At 34.8% G+C, this 24,916-nt stretch overlaps 2 protein-coding genes across 11 annotated transcripts in view; one reads left to right on the forward strand and one right to left on the reverse strand.

Annotated features, from left to right (window-relative positions):
- Positions 1-9,185, forward strand: part of LOC134528105 (eukaryotic translation initiation factor 2 subunit 1) — a 32,701-nt gene extending 23,516 nt beyond the window's left edge. For both annotated transcript variants that reach the window (XM_063361380.1, XM_063361379.1), the window contains exons 4-6: positions 42-274; positions 5,191-5,306; positions 8,936-9,185. In XM_063361380.1, the coding sequence (XP_063217450.1) occupies positions 42-274; positions 5,191-5,306; positions 8,936-9,133 (547 nt within the window). In that variant the 3' untranslated portion in view covers positions 9,134-9,185. The remainder of the gene's footprint in view (positions 1-41; positions 275-5,190; positions 5,307-8,935) is intronic.
- LOC134528104 (reticulon-4-interacting protein 1 homolog, mitochondrial-like) overlaps positions 1-24,916 on the reverse strand; it is a 79,921-nt gene that overhangs the window by 787 nt on the left and 54,218 nt on the right. For 4 of the 9 annotated variants that reach the window (XM_063361378.1, XM_063361376.1, XM_063361375.1 and 1 more), the window contains exon 10: positions 10,962-14,977. The exons of the other annotated variants lie outside the window; for them this stretch is intronic. In XM_063361378.1, coding sequence (XP_063217448.1) covers positions 14,947-14,977 — 31 coding nt within the window. In that variant the 3' untranslated portion in view covers positions 10,962-14,946. Of the gene's footprint in view, positions 1-10,961; positions 14,978-24,916 lie in introns of those variants that run through there. 9 annotated transcript variants of the gene reach the window in all.

The following is a 24,916-nucleotide window of genomic DNA, read 5'->3' on the forward strand; positions in this document are numbered from 1 at the left end:
TTTATATCACATATAGATTTTTTTTTGCTTAATTCACTCAGGGATCCATCCATTCTCGCGGAGTGCGGTTTGGACGATGAAACCCAAGAAGTGCTGCTCAACAACATCAAGCGGAAGCTGACTTCTCAGGCGGTGAAGATCCGCTCCGACATAGAGGTTGCCTGCTACGGCTACGAAGGCATCGACGCGGTGAAGGCTGCTTTGCGGGCGGGGCTCGCGTGCTCCACTGAAGAAATGCCCATAAAGATCAATCTCATTGCACCACCCCTGTATGGTATGTGTGGCTCAGTTGTTATTGGTAGTTTTTTATCCCCGAAAAACCATGCACAACATACTAAACGGATTTGCTTGATGGCAAGACTCACCTAAAGGGACTGGACATTTTTGTCACATGTCAAAATGGTGTTGCGTACAGTATTGAGCAGAATTGGAGAAATACATGGAATGATCATCAAAGATCTGTCTGGTGTACTTGCCAAATATTGCAGTTGTGGTTAAAAGTGCATACAAATTTGAACTGGTAGAAACTTGTAGGTTGACCTCACTTCATGAAAAGCCTATTAAATTCAAAATTATTTCGTTCTGAGTTACCCTGTTTTATTGCATAATCGTCGCACCTATATTTTAGGGCGTCAAAATTTGGATAAAAAAAACCTCTCACGTAAATGTTGCATGATGTTTTTGGTCCAGCGATTAGATTCAGAGCGCTTTGTGTAGGTATCTTTTCCGTATAAAACAATGTATTTTAAAGTAGAAATCTAATATTTATTCTGACATTACCACTTACTTATTTAATTAACAGAAATACAAAGTTGTCTGATGTGTATTTTCTTTTAAAGACGTTTTTAAACGTTATAACCTTTATCTGTTTGTCTGCGTCACCGCGGTCTACCGCTTATAAAAATGTCGCCAGCGCTAGTTGGAATCATTGATGTTTGGTTATGTTGCTTCCTGTATAGAGCGCGCACACGTAGTTGAATATTGATACTGATATCTTGCCGATTGCATGCAACACACGCTCTCTGTCGAGAACTGAGTTAACTACATTTGTTGGCCTGCACACTCTCGTGGCGTGTACTACGATAGTTATGCGTTAGTTCAGGCTCGCATTCACATTTTGTTTTTCTATTTAAAGTTGAAGAAAGGTTTTCGTTGCATGACTTATTAATTTTAATTGTTCATCGTACTTTTATATACTCCACTTTGTAAATAAATGTACTTTCCATGAATGAGTTTTTTTTAATAGCTTTACCTAACAAAAAAATTTTTTTATTTCGCATAATCTTCGCACCCCTACTATCCAAACTTGATTTTAGTATAAAATATTATGGTTCTGCGAATATTCGAAATTACCGAATTTGAGTTCGAATTTTTTGATATTCGATTCGTAAATTCGAATCGAATTAATTTTACAATAATTCGACTTGACATCCCCCTCCCCCAATTTTAAAAGAAATGTAAATGGACGATTACATCTTCCACTTACAAAAAATTATACATCGAAACCCCTTATTTACGTTACCGTTATTTACGTTTTCACGTTATTTGAACAATTTTATTTCTGTCCCGTTTTAACCTCATTGGATGTAATGCAATGAATTCCCGTTGTTTACAACGCGCCTATTGCTTTACGCAGTTTACGCCGTTCGTTCTGATAAAATTGCTTACTAACTTAATTAATTATATTAAAAAGTAATCTGATATGTAAATCGTGTTTTAAAGACTTTTTTAAAATTTAAAAACTTCATGTTAAACGTCTCGAGAGTCGCTTTATACCGCTTATAAAAACGTAAACAGCACCAGTTTGGTTGTGTTGATTCCTGTATTCCATTATAGAGCGCGCGCACGTAGTCGAAAACTGATGTCGATAGCTCGCAGACTGCATGCACGCGCGCGCTCTGTCAATAACCAAGTTAACCCGCACAATCGTTATGTGTATAGTTACAAATCACGTTCTTGTTACAGGTTTCTTTTCTTTCTTTTTTTACGTTGAATAAAATGGTTTTTATTGCATCACTCATTAATTTAAATTATTAAGCTTGCTTTCACAAAGTCTACTTTTTAAATAAACGTACTTTCCATGAAAAGGTCTTGTTTTTATGGATTACTTTACATTTTTTTTTTTGCATAATAGTATTCTCCGTTCGCTCTTACCGGAATTTTGGAATAAACAAAGCCTCTTGTAAACAAACATTTGCATTGGCTGCCGTCCGCCGCGCACATTATTCGTGCCCAAGAAATAGTCCCTTGGTTACGTACCATTTGTAAGTATTTTTACACTGCCTTTTTTATAACAATTGTTGTTATATAGCATTATAGCGTTTCACCATTAATATCCAATACAGTTTAATGTGTCAGCAAGTATTTACTTACAATTATGTTAGCAGACGCTGTGTGTACGGTCTACAGTTGATACCCGGCGCAACAGTTGTATTTCGGATTCGTGCGCGCACGGTTTGTTATGGCTGACGCCGGACAAGGTTTTGTAAAGCACAGAACGGGAAAGCCTTTGAAGAAAAGGAAACTTGAGTATCCTGTTATCAAAACTTGTGATGATTTTGTGAATACGGCTTTTAGGCGTAAAGTGCATAGTTTTTTCTTCGCAAATGAACCACCTACGCTGAACAAAGTGCTACGGTGCTTCCTGTTATATTACTTCGCCGTTATTTTATTAGCACCGACTGTACTGAAGTGTGTGTGTTGCAACTAGTGCTTGGCGCGCAAGAAGAATTCAGCCTATCACTTGCTGACGCAGCGCAGTGATACGACGGTGTTTGTTTATTTCAAAACTCAGCTAAGAGTGAACCCACGGTCTCACCCCTAATTATAAACTTGATTTTAGAATAAAATGTGCAATGCTTACGCATTAAAAACGGTAATTTTTTTTTTTTTTGTGACGTGATAACGTCTAATAAATCGATGAACGCTGGCTGCACGCACGAAAAATTGTCCTGTTACACACATTGTCCCGTTACGCTCATTGTTCTCTTGCGCCACATCTATCTCTCTTCCAATCGATTGGAACAACCATCGAATTGACTTTTTCGAGGCACATTAAACTTGAAACACTCCCATTCGTTTACTACTTTTCCTATCATCGTCCTATCCTTAACAGAATAACACAGATTCGAAGAAGTTAAATAGCAAACATGTATAAAAGTTATAGTTAAAATAATCTCTTCGTTAAAGTAACAAACATATTTGAATTAATGAGTGCAAATAAAAGTAAATTCATCAATTAAATTGTAGATTTAATTTCACTTCTTCTTTGTATCCATACAAAGTTGTGATAATTCAATAAAAATTATTAAATTTTATTCATAAAAGTATGCAATCATTTCATCAATGTTTCATTATGACGTCACGTTAAACTATCGTCCGTAAACCGACTTTACAGACAACCAATTTTTTTTTTCTTTTGTACCACTTCCTTATGCTGTGATATTTTTATTAATATTTTTATGCTTGAAAGTCAAACATGCTAAATAAGGTGGAAAGTGAAGAGAGTTTTCTCTACAGTAGGCAACATAGTTACCAGCCGCAGAGAATTGTTGTTGCCGCACCATGTCGATAAACTCACCTTTCTCCATGACGATTTGAAATGATTTGCGAAGACATAATTTTTAATTTTTTTTTTTTAGTTTTTGAAAATCTGGTTGTGCTTCTTCAAAATAGTCTCACTTTAATTTTAGTTACTTGATTTAAACTGTGAATTATGTGACAAGTTTTTCAAAGGAGGTATGTTAGAAATTTTTTATGATCTATGTTATTTTAATAAATATTCCCAAATTCGATTCGAAAAAAATTCGAAACTCGTGAATTTTAATGAAATTCGATTCGAATTCGATTCAAACTGAAAAATCACAATTCGCAGATGTCTATAAAATATGTGACGATTATGCAATAAAACATGGTAATTGAGATGGCAAATTAAAAATGGTTGATAAATGTTTCAACAGAGGCTGTTGTTAAAAGCCTCATGTTTAAACAAAATGTGTTAGAATTCATGTTGCTTTGAAAGCATGTCTTTGAGCATATAGAACAGGAAGGGTAATACAGAAGTGTGACTCTTACAGTGGAAACTGAAACCATGTTTTGTGTGACATGTGATGCTATCTGTTGCGTGGGCCCATAACTACTAGCAAAAGGAAAACTGATGGGAGGTTCAAATCCAATTTTTTTCCCCCAAAGTGTTAGGTTTATTAAGTTAATTTAACTATGTACTAACATCTAATGCTGTATTGTAATAAAAAAGCTTGTTCTATATAAATTAGTAGGAGATGAAAAATATCTGGTATGCCACATCACAAAATATGTGGCTACTAAAATAAAGTGAATTCATTTTCAGCGGTTTGTTTGCCTGATAACAGCTATTGCATTACTTCTCACAATCAATATAGTTTTGTGAGTAATACATTATGTTAGTTGGTGAACCCAAAATGATTCAAAAAAATTAGATCTCAGTCTCAGCAGTAATTATATTTGTGAGATAACTAACCGGTGTTTGTATCCAAGTGTATAAGTCAGGAAGTGTTTGATTAGCATTATCTGAAGGAGTATTGAATCTGATGGAATCATAATGAAAATTGAAGATTTGATACTCAAATTTAAGAATCAAAACTGTAATCAAAATTGACATATTTATAAAACAGACCCAACAGAGATTAAAGCTTAAAACAGGTAGGAAATCGGTGATATCAGTAAACTACAGATATACTAGAGTACAATCTATTGTTGATTTATATAATATGCACCATCCAATGGAACACAGTAGAGTTTTTATTAACAGAGTCAGTGTTACCCCGGCTATCACAGATAAGCAAAATCCCGAATAACACCGTTGTATAATTTACAAATTGTTTTGGTTTTCGGTTGGCGCAGAGGTATCGTTTTTCTGGTTGATGTTTTTCCAGTTTTTCTTCATTCTTTCATTTTTTAGGTTAATATTATTTTAGGCTTTTGACAACAGGTAATTTTCTAGGTCTACAAGCAAATCTTTCAACTGTCTTTGCTGGTAATGGTGCTTCAGGTCAGCTCTGATGATACGGAGCCTCTGTTAATCGAGCTTGGTTAATTGAGACTCATGTGTTATATCTTAAGGCATAAAAAGCATTGGAGACAAAGTTTATCTATTTGACCATATTTTTAGGTTGTGTTAAAATGTTTGCTGTGTGGTTTATTAATCTTTAGTCATGACGACGTCAACACCCGAGAAACAAGACGGTTTGGCAGCGCTTCAACAGGCCATCGTGGAAATAGAGAAGACCATCACTGACATGGGTGGAGTGTTCACAATCCAGATGGCTGTAAGTAATGCTAACGTGCGCTCCTGTTAATGCAGTTTCATCCACAGTCTTATTTGCTTCATATATGTTTTAAGGGGCCCGTCTAGTCAGAGGTGTATTTGTGTTAGTGAAGCTGATGCTCTCTGGTGCTTCTAGCGCAGTATTGCATGTAAGTGCTCTGAACTGGCAAGCAGTCTTATCACGCATAGGTCAACTGTGAGATTTGAGCGGTAAACCATAATATTACATGGTGAAGAAATGATGACAAACTTATGATGCAAGACCCTTGAGTGCTTTCTATTGCATGTATTGTATGTTCCATGCCTGAAAATTATTCTAAACACACACGATTTAACTATTTTTCAGTCATAATATTTATATATAAATGAACTTTTCCATCCTACATTACAAATAATTTGTCGTATCAATATTGAAAGAGGCTGGTGGAAAAAAAGGGGGGGGGGGGGGGGGGGGGAGATCAGCAAGGGAGGTGAGGCAGCTTGTGAAATAAATCACAGATTTGTGAAAAATTTAAGTAATTTTTGCTGTCTACATTTCTGCACCAGACGACGTTAAAGCTTGTGTGTGCAGGTCTATTTTTTCAGTTCGAAAGATATCATTAAAGATGAACTAAAAAAGTGAATACTAATTCCAGTTCATTTCAGAGATGATTTCCAAATGTTTAAAGTGTAAAGACTTCAACGTATTTAAATTTTAAGTGCACTATAAATTTGTAAAACTAGATTAAAAATCAGGTGATCTCAACTTGTGAAACAGTTGAGGTAAACTCAAATCAATTATAGTTTATATTATTTGTATTTTAAATTACATTACAGATTTGGTTACACTCATTATTCTAAAAAGTGGTTCCAACTTTAGTACTATTGTGACCTCAGATTTTGGAGTTGGATAGGTTAGCTATAATTGGTCATTCATAACTAGAGACCTGAAAAAGTAGATGTTATTTTTCTCAAAAATAGGTGTTATTTTTCTGGAAAAAAAAAGTTTTTTTTCTTTCCAAAAATTGGTATTATTTTCCTTACTTTTAAACTGGTACTGAGTTTTTAAAAAAAAAATTACGAATTATTGTTTACAAAAAGTAACTAGGGAACGCACCACAACACTGAAATGCCAAATTGACCACAACGCTGACAGCTAGAAAACTGCTGTGTACCAACGCTGAAATACACTAATGCCGAAAAATGTCATTGCAGGACTGCTACAAAGGTTAGGTTAGGCAAGGTTAAGTTAGACTAGGTTAGGCTAGGCTAGGCTAGGCTAGGCTAGAAATTACACTAGGTTAGGTTTGATTGTGGTAACTCGGCATTAGGTACATTTAAGAAACACACACAAATTCATTCAGTTGTTATTTCGGCGTTGTGGTCAATTTTGACATTCGGCATTATGGTATTTCGGCGTTGTGGTAACGACCCCACTAACTTCTGCTGTTCTTGTCTCTTTTTTAATATGTAACTGTGCAGCTGCATTGTCTGCACATTAACGTTTTTGGGTCAGAAGCGTAGAAACCTTAACGTTTGAATTCTTCCGCCCGTATACACGCATTTACGTTAGGCTTAGGCATTTCAAACAAAATATGGGTAACTTTATACTTAATTTAACATTAGCTGTACAATTATTTTAAAGCAATGCTCAAAATCCAGAACCACAACGAAAACAAACACCTCATATAATCGCACTAGCTACGTTACTCGTTGATGATAAAATAATTGGTTTTTGCGGCAAACTTGTTTACAACTTTGTAGGATTTCATATTTTGAGGTTACAATTGAAGTTCCATACTTGTATGTCTCTTTCGTGTTATTCAACTATAACTTTAAAATATGGGTATAGGAAAGTTTAAAAATTAATTTCAATAATTATTTAACAATAAATATTGTTCGTATTATACTACAATGTAATTAATTTACGTATTAAAGTTTTTGTCAGAAGAAACTTGTTTGTATGAAAATAACGAACAAAACAGAGTGACCAACATGAAATCTCAAACATTCTTAGCCAGCCTATTTATTTTCAACCCAAACGTAAAGGCACCGTTAAAAATATAAAAGTAAATTTAATCGATGTTATAAGAATATGAGAACAATTTAAGAAAGAAATTGAACATTGCATTTTTATAATTATATAATTATGTATAAATATATTTCAAGCCCGTGACAAATTTTATTTTTATATTACAAGACAACAAGTGAACAACCGTTGAGAAAAGGAAGATGGCGACTAAACTAAGAAATCAAAATAACCGTAATATCTAGAAAAGTAATGAACTTACCGAAAATCATTGTAAATATACATATGTATAATTAATTACGATACATCTTTATTTTGATACGTAATTTTTAGGCGGATTTAACAAAATTTCTTTAAAATGTGCCAAAAGAATAATAAATAGGCGTTTTCAATTAAAAGTGCAGAAATTCGCGTTTTACATGTGAAAATGCTTAAATTCGCGTTAGCGAATTTTTCAGGTCTCTATTCATAACCAATCGTTCAAATGCATTCAAAGTATTTTTTTATGTAGTTAACCTAGCCTAACCAACTGTCTTCATTCACTATTTTAAAGTATTTTTATGGAGCCAACCTGTTTCAACTGATTATTATACCACAGTAATTGTAGCATATAAAAGCTAACCTAACCACTCAGAGTAGAAAACTACTGGTAAACAACTTGAATGACTATGACTGGATGTTCTAAAGGAGTAAAAATGTAACTTTTTTTTTTTAAATACAGAAAAGAGGCTTTCCTTCAGAATTAGCAGTAATTAAAATTCAACAGGTTGAGTTTTACAGAGTAAAAATATATAGATGCAGTTGCAGTCCTTTGCTAGTGTTTTATTCACTGAAAAAAGGTTTATTATGTAATTATTAATTTATTTTGGTTTGCATACTTTTTATGATGAAAATGGCATCTACATTAAGTGGTGCGGCAGGATTGTTCGTGTCTTAAGAGTTCAGGGAAATTGGTCACTAAGATCTGAACAGTTGGGGAATTTCAAAATTCCAAGCTTGTGGCAACCGTGAATGAGTCAGTACCACAGTATAATTATTTATTATAAGAATATTTTGGATAATAAAAAAAAATAAGGTATTTTACTGGGGGGGAGGGGGGGGGCTGAATTGAATCCCCTCGGAAAGGGTACCTTTCAGGATTTTCTGTACAATGACACAGCAGAAAAAAACTGGAAAGGTACCCTTTCCTATTTCTTAAAATGTTTTAGTTTTAATGCAAATATGGACTGGAAAGGTATCCGCTCGGAAAGGTTAGGTTAGGTTAGAGGGGATAACTTTCACGAATTTAAAACAGAAAATAATATGCATTTTAAGAAATTGGAAAGGGCACCTTTCCAATTTATTTTCTGCAGTGTCATTCTACAGAAAATTCTGAAAGGTACCCTTTCCGAGGGTATACCTTTCCAGTGCATATTTGCATTAAAACCGAAACATTTTAAGAAGTCAGAAAGGGTACCTTTCCAGTTTCTACCCAGCTACACTAACACCACGATAAGTCTGAAAGGTACCCTTTCCAAGGGGATGCAATTCTGTCGTCCCTTTTACTGCATAACATTTGTGAGCATAACACAATTATTGCAGTTGCAGTGATTTCAATGTCAGTTTGGATGACTTGTCGCCAGCCGAAGGTGGTGACTGCCACGGACGAGGCGGAGCTGGCTCGCCAGATGGAGCGGGCGGAGGCGGAGAACGCAGAGGTGGCGGGCGACGATGACGAGGAGGAGGAGATGGAGGGCCAGGTGTACAACGGAGGGGAGGACGGAGAGGCGGAGGCCGGGTCGGAGCCCGAGCCGGAGCCCGAGGAGAACAAGGGCAACTAGGAGCCGCTCGCTTGTTTTGTCACGTCTGGGAGATTATACGGTCTGCTCTGGACTCTTCTTGTTCGTTTTATACCCCCCACCTGTTCCTAGCTACCTCAACCCTTAGCACCAGTAACCATACAGCAAGTTAACACACTATATATCACCAAAATTTATTTAATCTTGAAACTAAGCAGCATTCAATCAAAAACTGAGTTCAAAATCACAAAGAAAGTAGTTTTTATGTTTGGAATTCAAGGAGTAGAGACCTGCGCATACTCGAATTTCGAGTTCAAGTTGAGTTTTTATTTAGTGCTCGGACTCGGCACGGCCGTTCACGACTCAAGAGTCAAGTTTGAGTTTAATGATTTTTTCGGTTAGGCCTAAGTAAAAAAATATTTAAAATTACATGTTAACTAACCTTGTTTGCGTATGTAAATAAAAGAAACCCATTGTATCTTTCAGTTCAATGTATGATTTGAAATTCATGCTCAAAACACCAATGTAAACAATGTAAAAATATTTCACTTTAACATTAAAAACGTATCCTACCTTTCAATACAACTACCATTCTTTTCCAGTTATCAGGAAAATTTTACATAATAGTTACTGTGTTTGCGCAGGGGTTCTTTAATATAAATGTACATAATGATTAAGTTTTATCACTTTCAAGAATCGTTAACAAGTATAAAATGTAAACAAACAAACGCGCCATTCGTCCTCCTCCATGGATCACACATTTTAATGCATGAGACGATCTAAACAATTGATTGCTCTCTCGCCCCTATTCAAGACAATTGTTTTTAGTTGGGCCATCTTCTGGTTATTTATAGAGCACGTTTTAAAAGTTTCAATTACTGCAGATACAAACGTTAAATAAAAATTATATTTTAACTTATATGCAAAATAAAAAATCCAATAATGGTAATTTATGCAGGTTAAGTTTTGATTTTTTGAACTGTTTGGTGTCACAACATGGGCGACACGCTTTAATTGTGTTGCCATGAAGATAGGAATGTCGCCTGGCACAGCCATGCTCGCGACGCGCGCTACTAGTGCGGAGCTATGGTTATCTATGGATGAGAGGTTTGTTTACGTTTGACGTGGCACGAGGCAAACAATATTGTTGATTGAATATTTTAATCAGGATGGATGGCCAAAAAGATAAAAAGAAATGTGAGCAGTTTACTTTGAAGGAAAAAGTGGAAATTTTAAAAGAAGTTGACAAAGGCTGGAAAAATGCAGATGTAGCACGGTTGTTTTGTTTGGTGCCCACTACACTGTCAACAATATTAAAAGATCGCGAAAAAATTATTAAACTGTATGAACAGTCATCTTTATCTGCTGGTTGCAAGAGACTTCGCCTAGAAGATGACGAGGGAATTTTATCCCAATAAATGTACATATGTGCAAAATAGTTTAACCCATTTGTCATTTTGTGTTCGACAGATATAAATTTTGTATATTTAGGCCTAGAATTTAGGCTACTGTATTAAGTTCAATAATTTTTTTTAAAATTCTTGTTTTACAAATATTTGCGTTCAAGCTAATGTAACATTTGATCCCTTACTACTTTATTTTTAAAAATTCAAAAATAGTACATTTTAAAGGTAACTTTCAGAATAAAGTACTTTACTTTCATTACTAAGTATAAAAGTTGAGGTTTTATTGATGTACTTTATAACGAGATTCTACTGTATCCACACGCCGAGAAAACCTTGCTCCAGAGCACATTGAACAGCTGGTGTTTCTCCATGAAAGACTTTTACAAAAATGTTGATTATGATCATTCCTATAGTAAAATGTTGCTGTCTTTTTTTTTTAAATTTTATATATTGAGTTATGTTCAGGCTTAGGCATGTATATTAAAATATATACAGTATAACTATTCTAAAAAAAGTTGATGATCTTTTTTGTATGGCTACAAAAATTTCCTGGAACAGTGGAAATCCTTAATATATCCTGCAGCTAGGTGACTGACAGGTAAGAATGTTGACAAATACTTTTCCACTTATTCCAAGGTTTTGAATTAAATTTTGCTCGGTGTCGGTAATTAAAACATGCCTTTATACTTTTTTTTTGGTTAATAAGTAAATTTTAATAATACTTTACATTTTAAAAAGAAACAAAATTATTAAAGACCATGAAAATATTTGCAGCAATGAGAATCCTCACACCCGAGATTTGTATAGGGCCTTGATATTTGCTGGTCTTTAAACATGACAGTTATATATAAGTAATAGATATTTATGGATTTTACTACTCGACTCAAATTTAACTCTAACTCGAAACATTTCTTGAATACTTGCTCGAACTCGACTCGACCTAAAAAGCCTATACTCGCATGACTCTATCAAGGAGTGTCATTACTTTCATACGAAGTTCCTACCAAAATGTAAAGATCAGAAAAAATAATTTCATTTGTTTGATTGTGCATCTCTTATTAAATCACCTTTTAACTGAAATTCTAGCAGATTTATTCTGATCAAAATTTTCTGTTACACTATTTTGGTGTAATAAGTATTACAAAATAGAATTTAAAAAATAATACCATAAAATCTATTCTCTACTTATCACACATTGGACAAGAAACTGGTTCCAGTCATAACTACATAGCTTTATAATGATGTGTCTGTCACCTATCTTGGTTAAACCCATTATCGGCAATGAGAACTGTAAATATAATCTCTGTATCTCTGAAATATTCACATCCAAACTTTTGCCAGCGAAAATGCCGTAACTCCGAAGTCGGGGGCCGTAACTGATTTCTGTACAGGCAACACACGTACACGTCTGAGAACTCGGAAAAATGATAATTATATTATTAACCTCACTGGGGAATATTTAGTCGTATAGAATACTTTTAATACTTTTCTTTGATACATACCAAGGAAAAAAAATGGTTCTTATACAAGATATGTAAAACTTTTGAGTATACTGTGTAATCACATTTGGGGATCATTTATATATACTTCATCAATCAAGGGTAATGTATCAAATGCAATAAATACAATTTAATTTATTGGGAGTTTAATATTTAATTCCAGAGACTAGTATCTTTAATGTACACATGCAACCTAGTTATTCAAGAAGCACCACAAAGTGTTTGTATTTAGAAGTAAAGTACACCAATCCTTCACTTAGCAAGTCTTCAAATTGCACGAATTAATTTAGCACTATGTTAATTTTACAGCCTCAGTCTTGAATAGCACGTCTGTAAATATTTCAGTTAGCACAAAATCGCCACAGGAAAGAAAGAGAAAAAAAAAAAAAAAAGGGAAGGTATGGGAAGGTATGTCACCAGGCCGTACCGTTGTCACCCGCCACAAACTTCAGTCTAGCCAGTGGCATGTATTCACATGCACAAACACAAAGAAATGTCTGCCCATTCGTCTGCCAGTAACTGTAACGTTTATATACGTCTGATGCTGTTGGTTGTACTAGTGGGAATATATTTGACATATATGACATATATATACCGCAACAGAAATGAACAGATGATTCACATGTAAAAGGTTGTTAAATGAATGGTGCAATTAAAAAAATAATCACAGTGTAACCAGTACAACTGTTTACAGTTATATTATTATTATTATTTTGATTATTATTGTAACCTTAATTGTATATTTCATAAGCCGATCTTATGTATTTAATTATTTAATTGTATAGAGGACAACCAAAGTTAACCTATATAACACATCTAATTGCCAGAGACAACACACTTTTAACTTCAGGGTCATCTAAGCATTATTCTTTGGAAACTTTATTCATTTGCTTTAGTTCAGCACTCTTACTCATTAAATCCAAGTTTTATTTCACTATGCAGTTAATTTGGTTTGCTGATGGCCTTATAGCTCCTTGGTTGCTAGGGACGGAAAATAAATAGTTGGAAAGGAGGAAGGAAGGGAGACGTTTCTCGGGCTGGGGCGAACCAAAGCCTTGGTTGCCGCCCGAGGAATTGAAGATTCGCGTCATCCGCGGTCGTGTACTATCTAGAATTCTCCATTCTACGAGTTGGGAGAATAGTATCTAGACTGAATAAGTCTTAGATAGGGAGTATCGGCGACATCGAGTGCCAACTTCCGCGTCGGTCCCGTTCGTTCCGTAGTGGTTCCGGACGACTGATGTCAGTGCCAGCTACGATCGGCCACGACAATTGGTGAGACCGATCCAAATTAAACCAGACTTTTTAGGACGAGAGGGAAGTCGATTCTTCAGCCAGACACCCGGCTACCTCAGATCTTCTGTAGTTCGCCAATTACAGCTTCCAGCGTCCAGTGTTCCAGCGTAGCAGCAGACCACCTGGAGGTCCTGGGAAGAGCCTCAAGCCTCAGACAGCTTATAGCTAGACCCGGCATGGTATTCAATGTGTTCCTGTGACGTCATTTGCATATAATTACCGACACCTAGATCTGAACGAAAGTTAACATCCAAAATACATTATTTTGGTTGTCCTTCTCGCTTAGTTACATGTTAACAGTAACAAACTTCACGTCAATATTCCAGAACCCATTAAAATCATATGTTTTCCAACTATTACTATTTCATTTATAGCAAACGTCAGTTACGTATAAAACAGACCTGGACTTAGGTAATGCAAATTTCCACTAGTCACACAACACTACCAAATTTTCCTTTTAATAATTACTCTCTGGACAGTAACACAGTGCAGTGACGTGCTAGCTGGATTATCAGTCTGGGTAGTCAATCCAGTAGCAGCGTTCCTGATATCTACCGCGAAGAGAATAGGCACCAAAACCCCGCAAGAACACCATATACTACAAAGAGTTTTAGTCAGAGTGGCTACCACAACTTGGGGCCAACGTATACTACGAAGAATAATTACATAGTTATAACAGGCCTGACAGGATTGGTGTGAACCAAAGCGGTGATATGCAAAATAACTCTTTAATTTTTGAAAAATTAAAATGTACACTGACAGAAATATCGGTTTCACTGTCAGTAAAGAATGGTTTGGAAAGGTACGCGACGTGAGGTGAAGGTCACACCCGGGCGGGCAAGCCAACCTGCTAATAAGTACAGTACATACATAACCACATATCTTCTTTATGCGGTGTTGTATTTGTCATACAAAGTATTCAACGGTAGCTTATAAAGATAAATCGAGTGACATATTTATCGTTGAGTGTTATTTTATGCATTTATATTACGTAAAGAATATTTCCCTACACATTCCTGAACACATTAAGTAAATTAGACTTGCTGTTTATGGAGACTAATGCTTCAGAATACACGATTTCGAATAACACTAACATTTTTAGGATAGCCTCAGTCATGCTAAGTGAAGGATGGTTGTAGTTTAAATTCGTGTCTAATTTAAATTAGGTAAAAATTCAATTAGGTAATATATGCTCCTTTAAAGAAGCTATTACTTAAAGGTTTTACAGAATGAATAGTAATACAAATTTCCAGAAAGTATATTTTTCATAGTTTATCTCAACACTTGCAAAAGTAACAAAAAAAAAAAAAAAAAGACAAATCATGAGAACAAAATGAAATTATATAAATAATTTCTTTTGCAATACTTATTGCAGAATAATTCCCACAATCTCTAAATTAAAAATTATCTTACAAATAAAATAAAACAAAATTTATTTTTAATTTGTTTCCATTTAAAATGTTTTAGGAAGCTCTCATTTAAAAAACATTATACAGACCTAACATTTAAAGTACATATTATTTTATTTTAAACAGCTAGTTAATTTGATGACCAGCAGTTTGCTGCAACTGAGAACTCAACAACTACAAAGACTAACAAGTACTGCGTGTGCTACGACCTTCACTGCTGTGGTTCTTGAATCGACGTTCATGTCTCATGACGGGAGCCATCGCTTCACATCTCCACTGTGACAAAAATTGTTCTGTTACATCATCAAATTTCTGTTGTAAAAATTCCTCCTATAATTTTAGCAAGATGTGAGTGGGTTAACTTATTTTATGATGAGTCCACTCATGTTAGAGCATGCACTTGTTTACAGTTTTCACTCAAGGCAGTTTGTTAGTGTTTGTGTTAGTGCCACAAACTGAGGATGTGAATTATCGTAAGTCTATTGCAGAGGAGACACAAATTGTGACTGGTAGTAGCAACATTATAAATTCAAATTTTCCTTGCAGTAATTTTGTCGGCATAAATCCACTACCAGGCAGATCTTTGGGTTTCCAAAAACACTTGACAAATCATAATTCTTGACTTCCCTTGCTTTGGAGAGCCATAAAATATCTCTGATCACAAGACAATTTGATATTGTCAAACCTTTCACAGTACACTGTGGTTTGTTTCTCAATTATGCTTGCATGCTAACAGTTAGCACCTATAGCGGTTTCATAACATGCTAACTTAATAGGGTTGACTGAATACTTGGTAGTGCCTTAGTATCGAAACATTCAGATAATTAATTTTCAGTTTTGATAGTCAACAGATTTTGACGTGACGTCTAATAAATCGATGAACGCCGGCTGCACGCACGAAAAAGTGTCCCGTTATGCACATTGTCCCGTTTTGCTGTGTCCCGTTACACTCATTTTATATTGCTCTTTACTAACCTGAACCTCCTAGCATTCTGACAGAGTCTGTGGCGTAATTCTGTTTTCATGCATTTCAATGTAACATTTTCACTGCTCTTTGCTAACCCGTTCCTCCTAGCATTGCTGCAGAGTCAGTGGCGCAAATATATTATTTTTTACTGCATTTTGGTGTTGGGTAAGACATTTTCCTTCACATCATCCTTGAAACACTCCCATTTGTTTCCTACTTTTCCTATCATCGTCCTATCCTAAACAGAATAACACAGATTGGAAGAAGTTAAATAGCAAACATGTATAAAAGATATAGTTAAAATAATCTCTTCGTTAAAGTAATAAACATATTTGAATTAATGAGTGCAAATAAAAGTAAATTTATTAATTAAATTGTAGATTTCATTTCATTCCTTCTTTGTATCCATACAAAATAGTGATAATTCAATAAAAATGATTCAATTTTATTCATAAAAGTATGCAATCATTTCATCAATGTTTTGTTATAATGTCACGTCAAACTATCGTCTGTAAACCGACTTTACAGACAACCAATTTTTTTTTAGATTAATGAATATTCTAGTGTCTAAGGAATGTTTCTTTGGTTTATGTTTAAATGAAATAACTGTCCTAATTAATTTGGGGTCAATTATTTGCTCTTGTAATGAAAAATATGAGTATTTGAACTATCAAAACTTTTTAATCCTAAGCAATACTATGTATAATTATACAGAATAACCTTAAATATTATAAGATGTCCTAAAATAAAAAAATTGAATGATGATATTTTTAATATTGTACTGCAACATGTTTGTTTTGACAGTTTAATTATTTATTATTATTTACGATTTATTTTATTTTTGTCTGCTCTATGTATAATATTATTTATTTTCAGAAACGGCAATATTTTGTTATGTATGTCTATGGAAAAGTGATTCTTTGGGATTTTTACCGGACTATTTGAACTAGGTATTGTTGATACCCCTCTAAGGACTAATGGACTTGGAAACTGTAAACGGTAAAATTAACGCCGTAATTTTATTATGTAAATTATGATTTTAATATTTATTTAAATTTTAAGTGAAATTTTGTTATCCGCGCAATTGTTGCGTTCGGAGTTTACGTTTTCGGTAAGAAATTATGTAACAGAATTGGTTCTTTTGGCCAATCACGGGCCACCATTTAAAAGTTGAGTCTTACTGGTTATTTTGAGAAACTAGTAAGAAAGAGAGTTCTTAATGGCCAGCTGAATGAGCGGCAACTTCGTGACGTCGGCGATTTTAAATCCTGAAAATTAGCTATTTAGCATCAGGCATCCCGGATAGAGGATGATAATTATGAACCATTAGGGAGTTCAGAATATTGAAATAGGATTTATCTAAAAAGATAAATATTATAGGAGTGAATAACGTGAGTAATAAAAGTGCCCAGATTTTTGTGCCCTAATCTTATGCACGAATCACGAAACTCCCGTTTTTATGTTACATCGTCGTCGAAACTTAATATAAACATTGATTTTATGAATTAAATTGACTCTATAGATGATTTAAATATTAATTGGACATAAATTTTACGAATTTACACATTAATTAACAGACTCAGTGGTCCTATAGATGAGAGGCTCTGAGCTCTGCCGATGATTTTTGAACCTAACTAGCCGAGGTAAATTGATTTTAAGTTCCCTAAAAACATTAATTAAAAACTGTGTAGTGTCAACGAACTCAAATAAAGACTTTTGAAAATATTTAAATGTGCGCAACATAACTCCTGGTAATTGAACTTTTATTGAATTCCTATGATGTCAATGTTAAGTTAGGTTGTTGTTTGAATATGAATAATAATTAAATATATTAATAAGATTGAAATCTTTTAAATCGTTTTTACATTGGGAATAAAATAATTCTATATTTAATATTCAAAGTGTTGTGTTATGTCATTTGTAATTTCACCTACCCCAGTGTGTATTTATGTATGTTCCTAATCAATCAAGTAACACCTAACTGTGACCTACATGATATCAACACTACCAGTGGAGAGTCATACAATTAAGAAATAAAATTTATTACACAGTTTTTATTCAGCCCAACGTTTTTTTCTTTAGTGTGTGGGGCCTTCAAGCAGGAAGTAGCTCTACAATATATATGACCTAGAATAAAATTAATATACGTATTCTCAATTATAAAACAACCCGAGTATAAAACAGCTACATATGTAATGCAGATGAGGAATAAAAGGGATAGCTATATATAAGTTTAAAACAATATTGATATAAGATAAAAAATAACATGTTAAATATAAAACAACTAACACTAAACTCAAAATGAGCGAAAACGTGACCAACCTCATATGCAAAATAATGTTTACTCTTCATTTTACTAGTGAGAAGTTTCATAGTTTTCAAATTTTTGATCTGAAAACATTATATCTTTAATAACAATGTTACTTTTAAATTTTGTTGAAATTATTCTCTACAAGAGTTTAATTAGTTTCTGAATAGTAGGCTTGTGCAAATATAAGTTAGGTTCAAATCAAATTCAAATATAAACACCAAATTAATCTTGAATACTAATATTGAATTTGAATAATAAGAATGAGATAATTGGAATCCCATAAAAACAATTTTTCATCACCACATTACAACATAACATACATATATTTAGTAGGGTAAGTGATACAATCTATATAGAATTAGAACATTTTTAGCATTCAAAATTTAAAGGTTTTTAAATTTTTTCATCATTTATATTTAAATAAAGTCTGTCACATCACTACCTATAGGCTAATTTAAATTATTGTGGAGAAACACAAACTGCTCTACAATTTTGGAGAGTAGAGAGACTCTTCTACCAGTGACAATGTACTTGGGTAAAAGAGGTAAACTTTTCCCCCCCTCCTAGTGTGACCCCTCCTTTTTTTTGGACACGCAGGAAGATAATTGTCTGAGCTGTCACTATGCTAGGAATGTGAGTGTGGGCCAATATCCGGTCCGTTCACTTTGTATTAGTATTATCCACCAGAAAATGCCAAAGCTTGTGAGGCTTTAGGAGTCTTTACTGTGAGTATGCGGCCAGATATTTTCCACAAGATCTATATAAGTTTCTTCTCTTCTCCACCCCGTTCTAAACGAAAATAATCACAGAGCTGGCCGGCATGCAGTGTTTCTAACCTCTGTTCTGAAAACTCAACATTTAACACCCGCATTGTATGATTATTTGGTACACGTATTTATCCTTATCAGTATGCTGATAGTTTTAATCTATTTGTAACGATCTGACAAACTGTTTTCTCTGTAAATCATGTTAGCTGATAACTTGGGTGTTAGTAATGTTTCCAAATTAGTGTTATATTGTCTGCTGTAAATTTAAATGGCTGGATGTAGTGAAAAAATCTCCACATACATAACCCTAAAATATTATGAAAATCCCGTAGAAATATATCTTCACGATCCAGAAATTTTTCCCGATTTTTTGGATTTCGCACAGCCATTCGTAAATGACTGAATATTCAATTTTTTGAAGTGTTAGTATTCAATTGAATCAAATACAAATAATAAACTATTAATTTGGTATTCAAAAATTCCAATATTTGCAAAGGCCTACTGAATAGGCTAGTGAATATTCTGTAAAGAAATACAAATGACATAGCCGATATATTTTTCATTTTATTTTCACTCTATTAACTACAGTTTCATTTTGTTAAAGAGACATGGACAGATGCTGGGAAGATCAGAGCAGTAGGTATGAAGTTAATGAAGAGTATGTTGGGAGTTACAAGGCGAGACAGGATCAGGAATGAGATGGTGGATGCAAGAGCAGGAGTACAGGACTTGAATGAGATCATTGAAAAAGCAAGAATTAGATGGTATGGTCATATCCAGAAAATGGGAAGAGAGGCTGCCTAGGAAAAGTATGGGGTTGCAAGTACACAGGAAGAAGACCCCAAGGAATACCAAGAAGGAGGTGGGAAGAGCAGATAGTTAAAGGAGTGCGGGAGAGATGAAGATGGAGGCATTTTACTTTTCTGATGGGGCCACAGGCTGGTAACAGTTAATGATGACAATGATGTCCAGTTAAAATTATTTGGATTAAAGCTAAATACATATTTTATTTAATAATTTTTAATATGTATTTTTAAAATTCTAAACGGCTCTTGATTATTCATCACTAAGTCACGATAGCTCTCAAACTTTGCATCTATGTTGCTGCACAACCTTTCAATTTTAGAGAACAGCTTTCGAAGCCAATTTCCATGTTTTTTCCCAAGATAATATGGCATAGCTCTTTGCGATGCCTGCACTAGTGTCATTTTTTCATCTGCGGGGGCGAGGAATACAAACACTCCACCCTCCTGCGCGACTGTTTGGCCAATACACAGTTTAGATGGAAAGTCAAGTATTTCTCTGTTCTTTTCGCAATCGCTGGCTGCTAGAACTTTGGGCATGATATGGCAATATCATCTTCCTGTTGCAGTCTGTGTTTACCAACAATTTTCTGTCTTACCACCAGTAGGCAATAGCTTACATCACACAGTAAGTGATAGATATTTTTCTAACACAGCAAGGAAATTTCGGAAAGCATTTTTCTTTGACTGCCGATAGAAAGTAGTACTGTATGTATGGGGTAAACATAATAATGTGTATAAAAAAAAAGTGTTTAATCTGGTGTTTTTTAAAATTTTAGTACTATAAAATAGGGTAGTTTTTGTTTCATTTCAAATGTTAAAACAAATTTTACAACAGATTTTATAATATTTTTTTAGAACTATTTCATGTGACATTTGAAAATGACTAAGCATGGTTTTATTAAATGGGAAAAATCTTTGTGAGTAACCTATCTCTCTCTCTCTCTCTCTCTCTCTCTCTCTCTCTCTCTCTCTCTCTCTCTCTCTCTCTCTGTGTGTGTGTGTGTGTGTGTGTGTGTGTGTGTGTGTGTGTTAGAGGTGGGTTGTTACAGCAATTTTCGGTATCTGTTCCAACCTGATACTGATACAGTAATGTACCTAGATAAAGTATCTGATACTTTTGTATCAGAGCAGTAGCGGTACCAGGAAGCCACAAGGTATCAGCATTCTCGTTACAGGGTACACATCCTCCGTGCCGTCATCACCAGCGTATAAAGGTATCGGTGTCTCTGATACATTATTTATCACGCCCGGTAATTCTCTACCTCTGTTACTCTCATGCCCGCCTGATACAGCCAGTATCAATCAGTTCAACATTCACTGCAGTTCGTCCTGGCCGTGTATTAATTACCACCATGTACATTGTTGTGGGCTGTCATGCTTTGTAGTTAGTATCTTTATAGTGAAATAAGGAATGGATAAGTGCAGGAAAAAGACTTCATTTGTGTGGAATTTTTTTTACGAAAAATAATGAGTTTGCTAATTGTAATTTGTGTAAACAAAAACTGAGTTATAAATCATCATCGACTAATCTGAAGAAACATTTGAAACGTAAACATTGATATAGTATGCTCACTAATGTACGTATCTGTTTTTTATTTTTAATTTTTGATAAAATCGTAATCTTTTAATGTATGAAAACACTAGTTACTAATTGTTTTCGGAAAAAAAAGTCCATATTTTGATTACATCTGTTATTAGTGTCAACTGAGAATTTATTTGCATTTTCATAGCTGTTAGGTGCACAAATATAAATATTATATCTTGTATTAATGTACTTTTTAATATTAAATTTTCATTAGTTTTATTATTGAACGAGACTGTGCACGCACTGCGCACTGAGCGTAATTTGATGTGGGACAATAACCAAACGACTCGTAACAATTTCGCTTTGCGCCTCTCCTTCAACGCCTTCCCCTGCGCTTCCTCCCCTACATTATTTCCCTTCTTTATCCCTTATTCGTCGTTCCTGCTCCCTCCCCTTTCACAAGCTCCGCCCAAGTGACCGTCATCTGCGATCGGGTTCTGCGCTCATTGGCAGTGGTGTTGTTCCAGGTGAATTCTGAACTGATACTAAAGTACTTGATACTTTTCAAGTGTACTCGTTTGCCGTTCCTGATACAGGCGCGTATCAGTGCCAAAGTATTAGGTTGATACTTTTCGACCCACCTCTAGTGTGTGTGCGTATCTATGCTAATATTATAAAGCTGAAGAGTTTGTTTGTTTGGTTGTTTGTTTGAACGCGCTAATCTCAGGAACCACTGGTCCGATTTGAAAAATTCTTTTAGTGTTGGATAGTACATTTATCGAGGAAGGCTATAGGCTATATTATATTATCAATAACATTAGGGATCCTTACTAAAAGTCCAATTTAGAATCAAATGCTTTGGAGGGGGTTAGATACAACATGCAGTACACGTACAAAGTGTGTGTTGACAATGCCGCAGGCGCTAGAAGTTTATTTCCTATTGCCTAATAACATTGTTTCACGCACTAGATGCCTTATCATTCTTAATTTTCCCATACAAGTAAAAAACACCCTTGTAATATTAACAACAAAGCAATCAGTACCCTCATATAGAATACATAGAGATAGTGTGAGGTATATACGGTATGTAGATATAAAGAGATAAATACAGATAGAGAGATACATAGATGTATATAGATGTAGATAGAGATAAATATATATTTAGAGACATGGCTAGATTATTTGTATATGTGTAACTACTTCAAACATATTACAAAACAAAACTGAATGAGGCATTGCAATGCATGCCGAGCATTAGCTAGATAATGGAATCTTTTCAATATTAGTAATCCCTTATTAGTAGGGGGAGCACGCCGGTTCTGGGACAGTGTCAACAAAGGACAGGTGCTTGTCTGAGCACGTGGGGGGGCGTGGCACCACGTGGTCGGGTGGGCGTTGCCGGGCGCCACGTGGAGGGTCCGCAGGGGTTTGTTGACGTCACGTGGAGGGGGTGGGGTGTATCGATCGTGAGCCAACTTCGGTAGGATCGATATATCTCGTCGGGTAACTTCGGGCGTGTTCGTTGCGGAGGGGGAGTTGGATGGTGAGGGGGTGTGTGTATGTTTCTAAATGAGGGAGGCAGGTAGCGCTAGTGTCGCGCGCCGGAATTATTTTTACAAGTATAAAAATGTGAGGGGTGGCGACGGTTGGATTCGAACCTTCGTTTCTGGATCGTTAGTCCGTCACGCTAACCACAGGACCACGAGACCATATTGGAGAAAATAATTTCAGATGTTGTATATATATATGCTTATAAAAATATTTTTTTAAAGAGAAGGTATATATTTTATTTATAGTGCTAAGCGTGAAATTTAAAAACGGGCGGCCGCCATGTTTATTTTTTTTATAGTGCTAGTCGGCAAATTTAAACGGCGGGAAATTTAAAAAAACGGTCGGCCGCCATGTTTATTTTTTTTATAGTGTTAAGGGGTAAATTTAAACGAGGCGCATCGGCTGCTATGCGGCTGCCATGTTTATTTATTTACAGTGCTAGTCGGCAAATTTAAACGGCGGGAAATTTAAAAAAAATATGTATAGTGTCGGCTGCTAGTCGGCCGCCATGTTTTTTTTTTTTATAGTGCTAAGCGGGAAATTTAAAAAAAAACGGGCCGGCCGCCATGTTTATTTCAACAGTTGAAAAAAAAATAATAATTTCGACTGCTAGGAAGTAACAAGAACAGCCAACTTTGAAAAAAAAAATTAAATAATATTATATGTATGACAATCGATTGCTGAAAGTCGCCATCTTGTAGTACAGCATACCAGGCCGCCGTCTTGAAGCATAGCATACCAGGCCGCCATCTTGTAGCACAGCATACCAGGCCGCCATCTTTTTTTTTCTTCCCCATTTATAGTCATTGTTTTTTTTTTTCATTTCTCTCAAGTTTGAATACAAAAGAAAGTATTATTTCGTCAGCCACTACTCTATGACTATAGTAGTAGTAGTAGTAGTAGATGCCAAATTTTGAAGAAAAAAAAACACACACACTGAAGTGTAGCCATGTTTTCTTATAGTACTAGACCAGTATAGTCATAGTATGCTTAATTTGGTGTGTAGCATGTCTGTCTATAATAATAATAAATAAAAAAAAAGCTATAGGCATTACTTATGTTTATAGCGTGTTATGATAAAAAAATAATTATACTTTACGTATTTCAGCGAATTCAAACACATTTGTTGTGTTAAAGACATAATGTTCTCTTGTAGTGTGTGTATTGTGGAAATGAAACATATATACAGTAGTATTAATTACTTAAAAAATAATAATATTATCTAATATATAAAATTCTCGTGTCACAGTTTTCGTTGCCATACTCCTCCGAAACGGCTTGACCGATTTTGATGAATTTTTTTGTGCTTATCCGGTATCTATGAGAATCGGCCAACATCTATTTTTCATCCACCTAAATGTTAGGGGTAGTCCACCCCTAATTTTTTTTTTTAATTTTTGGAGAAAATTTTTTATTTTATTTTTTTTATAATGTGGCATTAAAAAATACACACAACCCTAAATTTTCACCCTTCTACCCCCAACCCCTAATTTTTAATAGAATTTTATATTTTTCAACCCCGGTCAATAGCTGATCAATTAACACTTGATCAAGCTTCCCCGCCTACAGCGAGCTCATTACCTGGATTAACACATAGACCACATATTAATATGAAATTCCATCCCTAAGGGAGTGAAAAAGTGATAATTTCATTTTATAACAGAAAAAATCATAGGTCATAGACATACAAATAGTGAGGGAGTGTCATTTCTTTATGTCTGCCACACGATCATACACATAGTAAGGTCTGGCAAATTCATATTTTTCTCCTTGGTGAGACCAGCCCGCTTAGTGGAGCTCACAGCGGCTAGCAAAATAAAGGCGCTCATAACCGTTTTGTTCTTAACTTCGTCAATAGATAGAGTTAGTTGCCTTGAATTTTAAACACACCATCGTTTGATGCGTTTGTCATGTCTTTAATTTTCGTTTGTTTGTGCCGTATGCGTTACTATACCATTCATCCAATTGCGATGCAATTTTGGTGAGTTGTAATGCGCATGCCCGTGAAGGTTTCTGAGACGGTATAACTATTTTGCAATAGTTGGAGCACAAATCGTTTCAAAAATGTGTTTATTTCATATTATATAGCGGTAATTCGTCTGTTTTTGTTGTATAAGTGCACACTAATGACATAATTTATTTAAATATAAAAGAGAGTCAGAGATAGAGTGATATATATAGAGTGAGATAGAGAGAGACAGAGAGATAAGTTGAGATAGAGCGAGGTATAGAGAATGAAATGGGTTAGATAAAGAGATATATAGATGTATATAGCTATATAGAGATTT

The sequence above is a fragment of the Bacillus rossius genome, chromosome 1, assembly GCF_032445375.1.
Source record: "Bacillus rossius redtenbacheri isolate Brsri chromosome 1, Brsri_v3, whole genome shotgun sequence".
Classification (NCBI taxonomy): Eukaryota; Metazoa; Arthropoda; class Insecta; order Phasmatodea; family Bacillidae; genus Bacillus; species Bacillus rossius.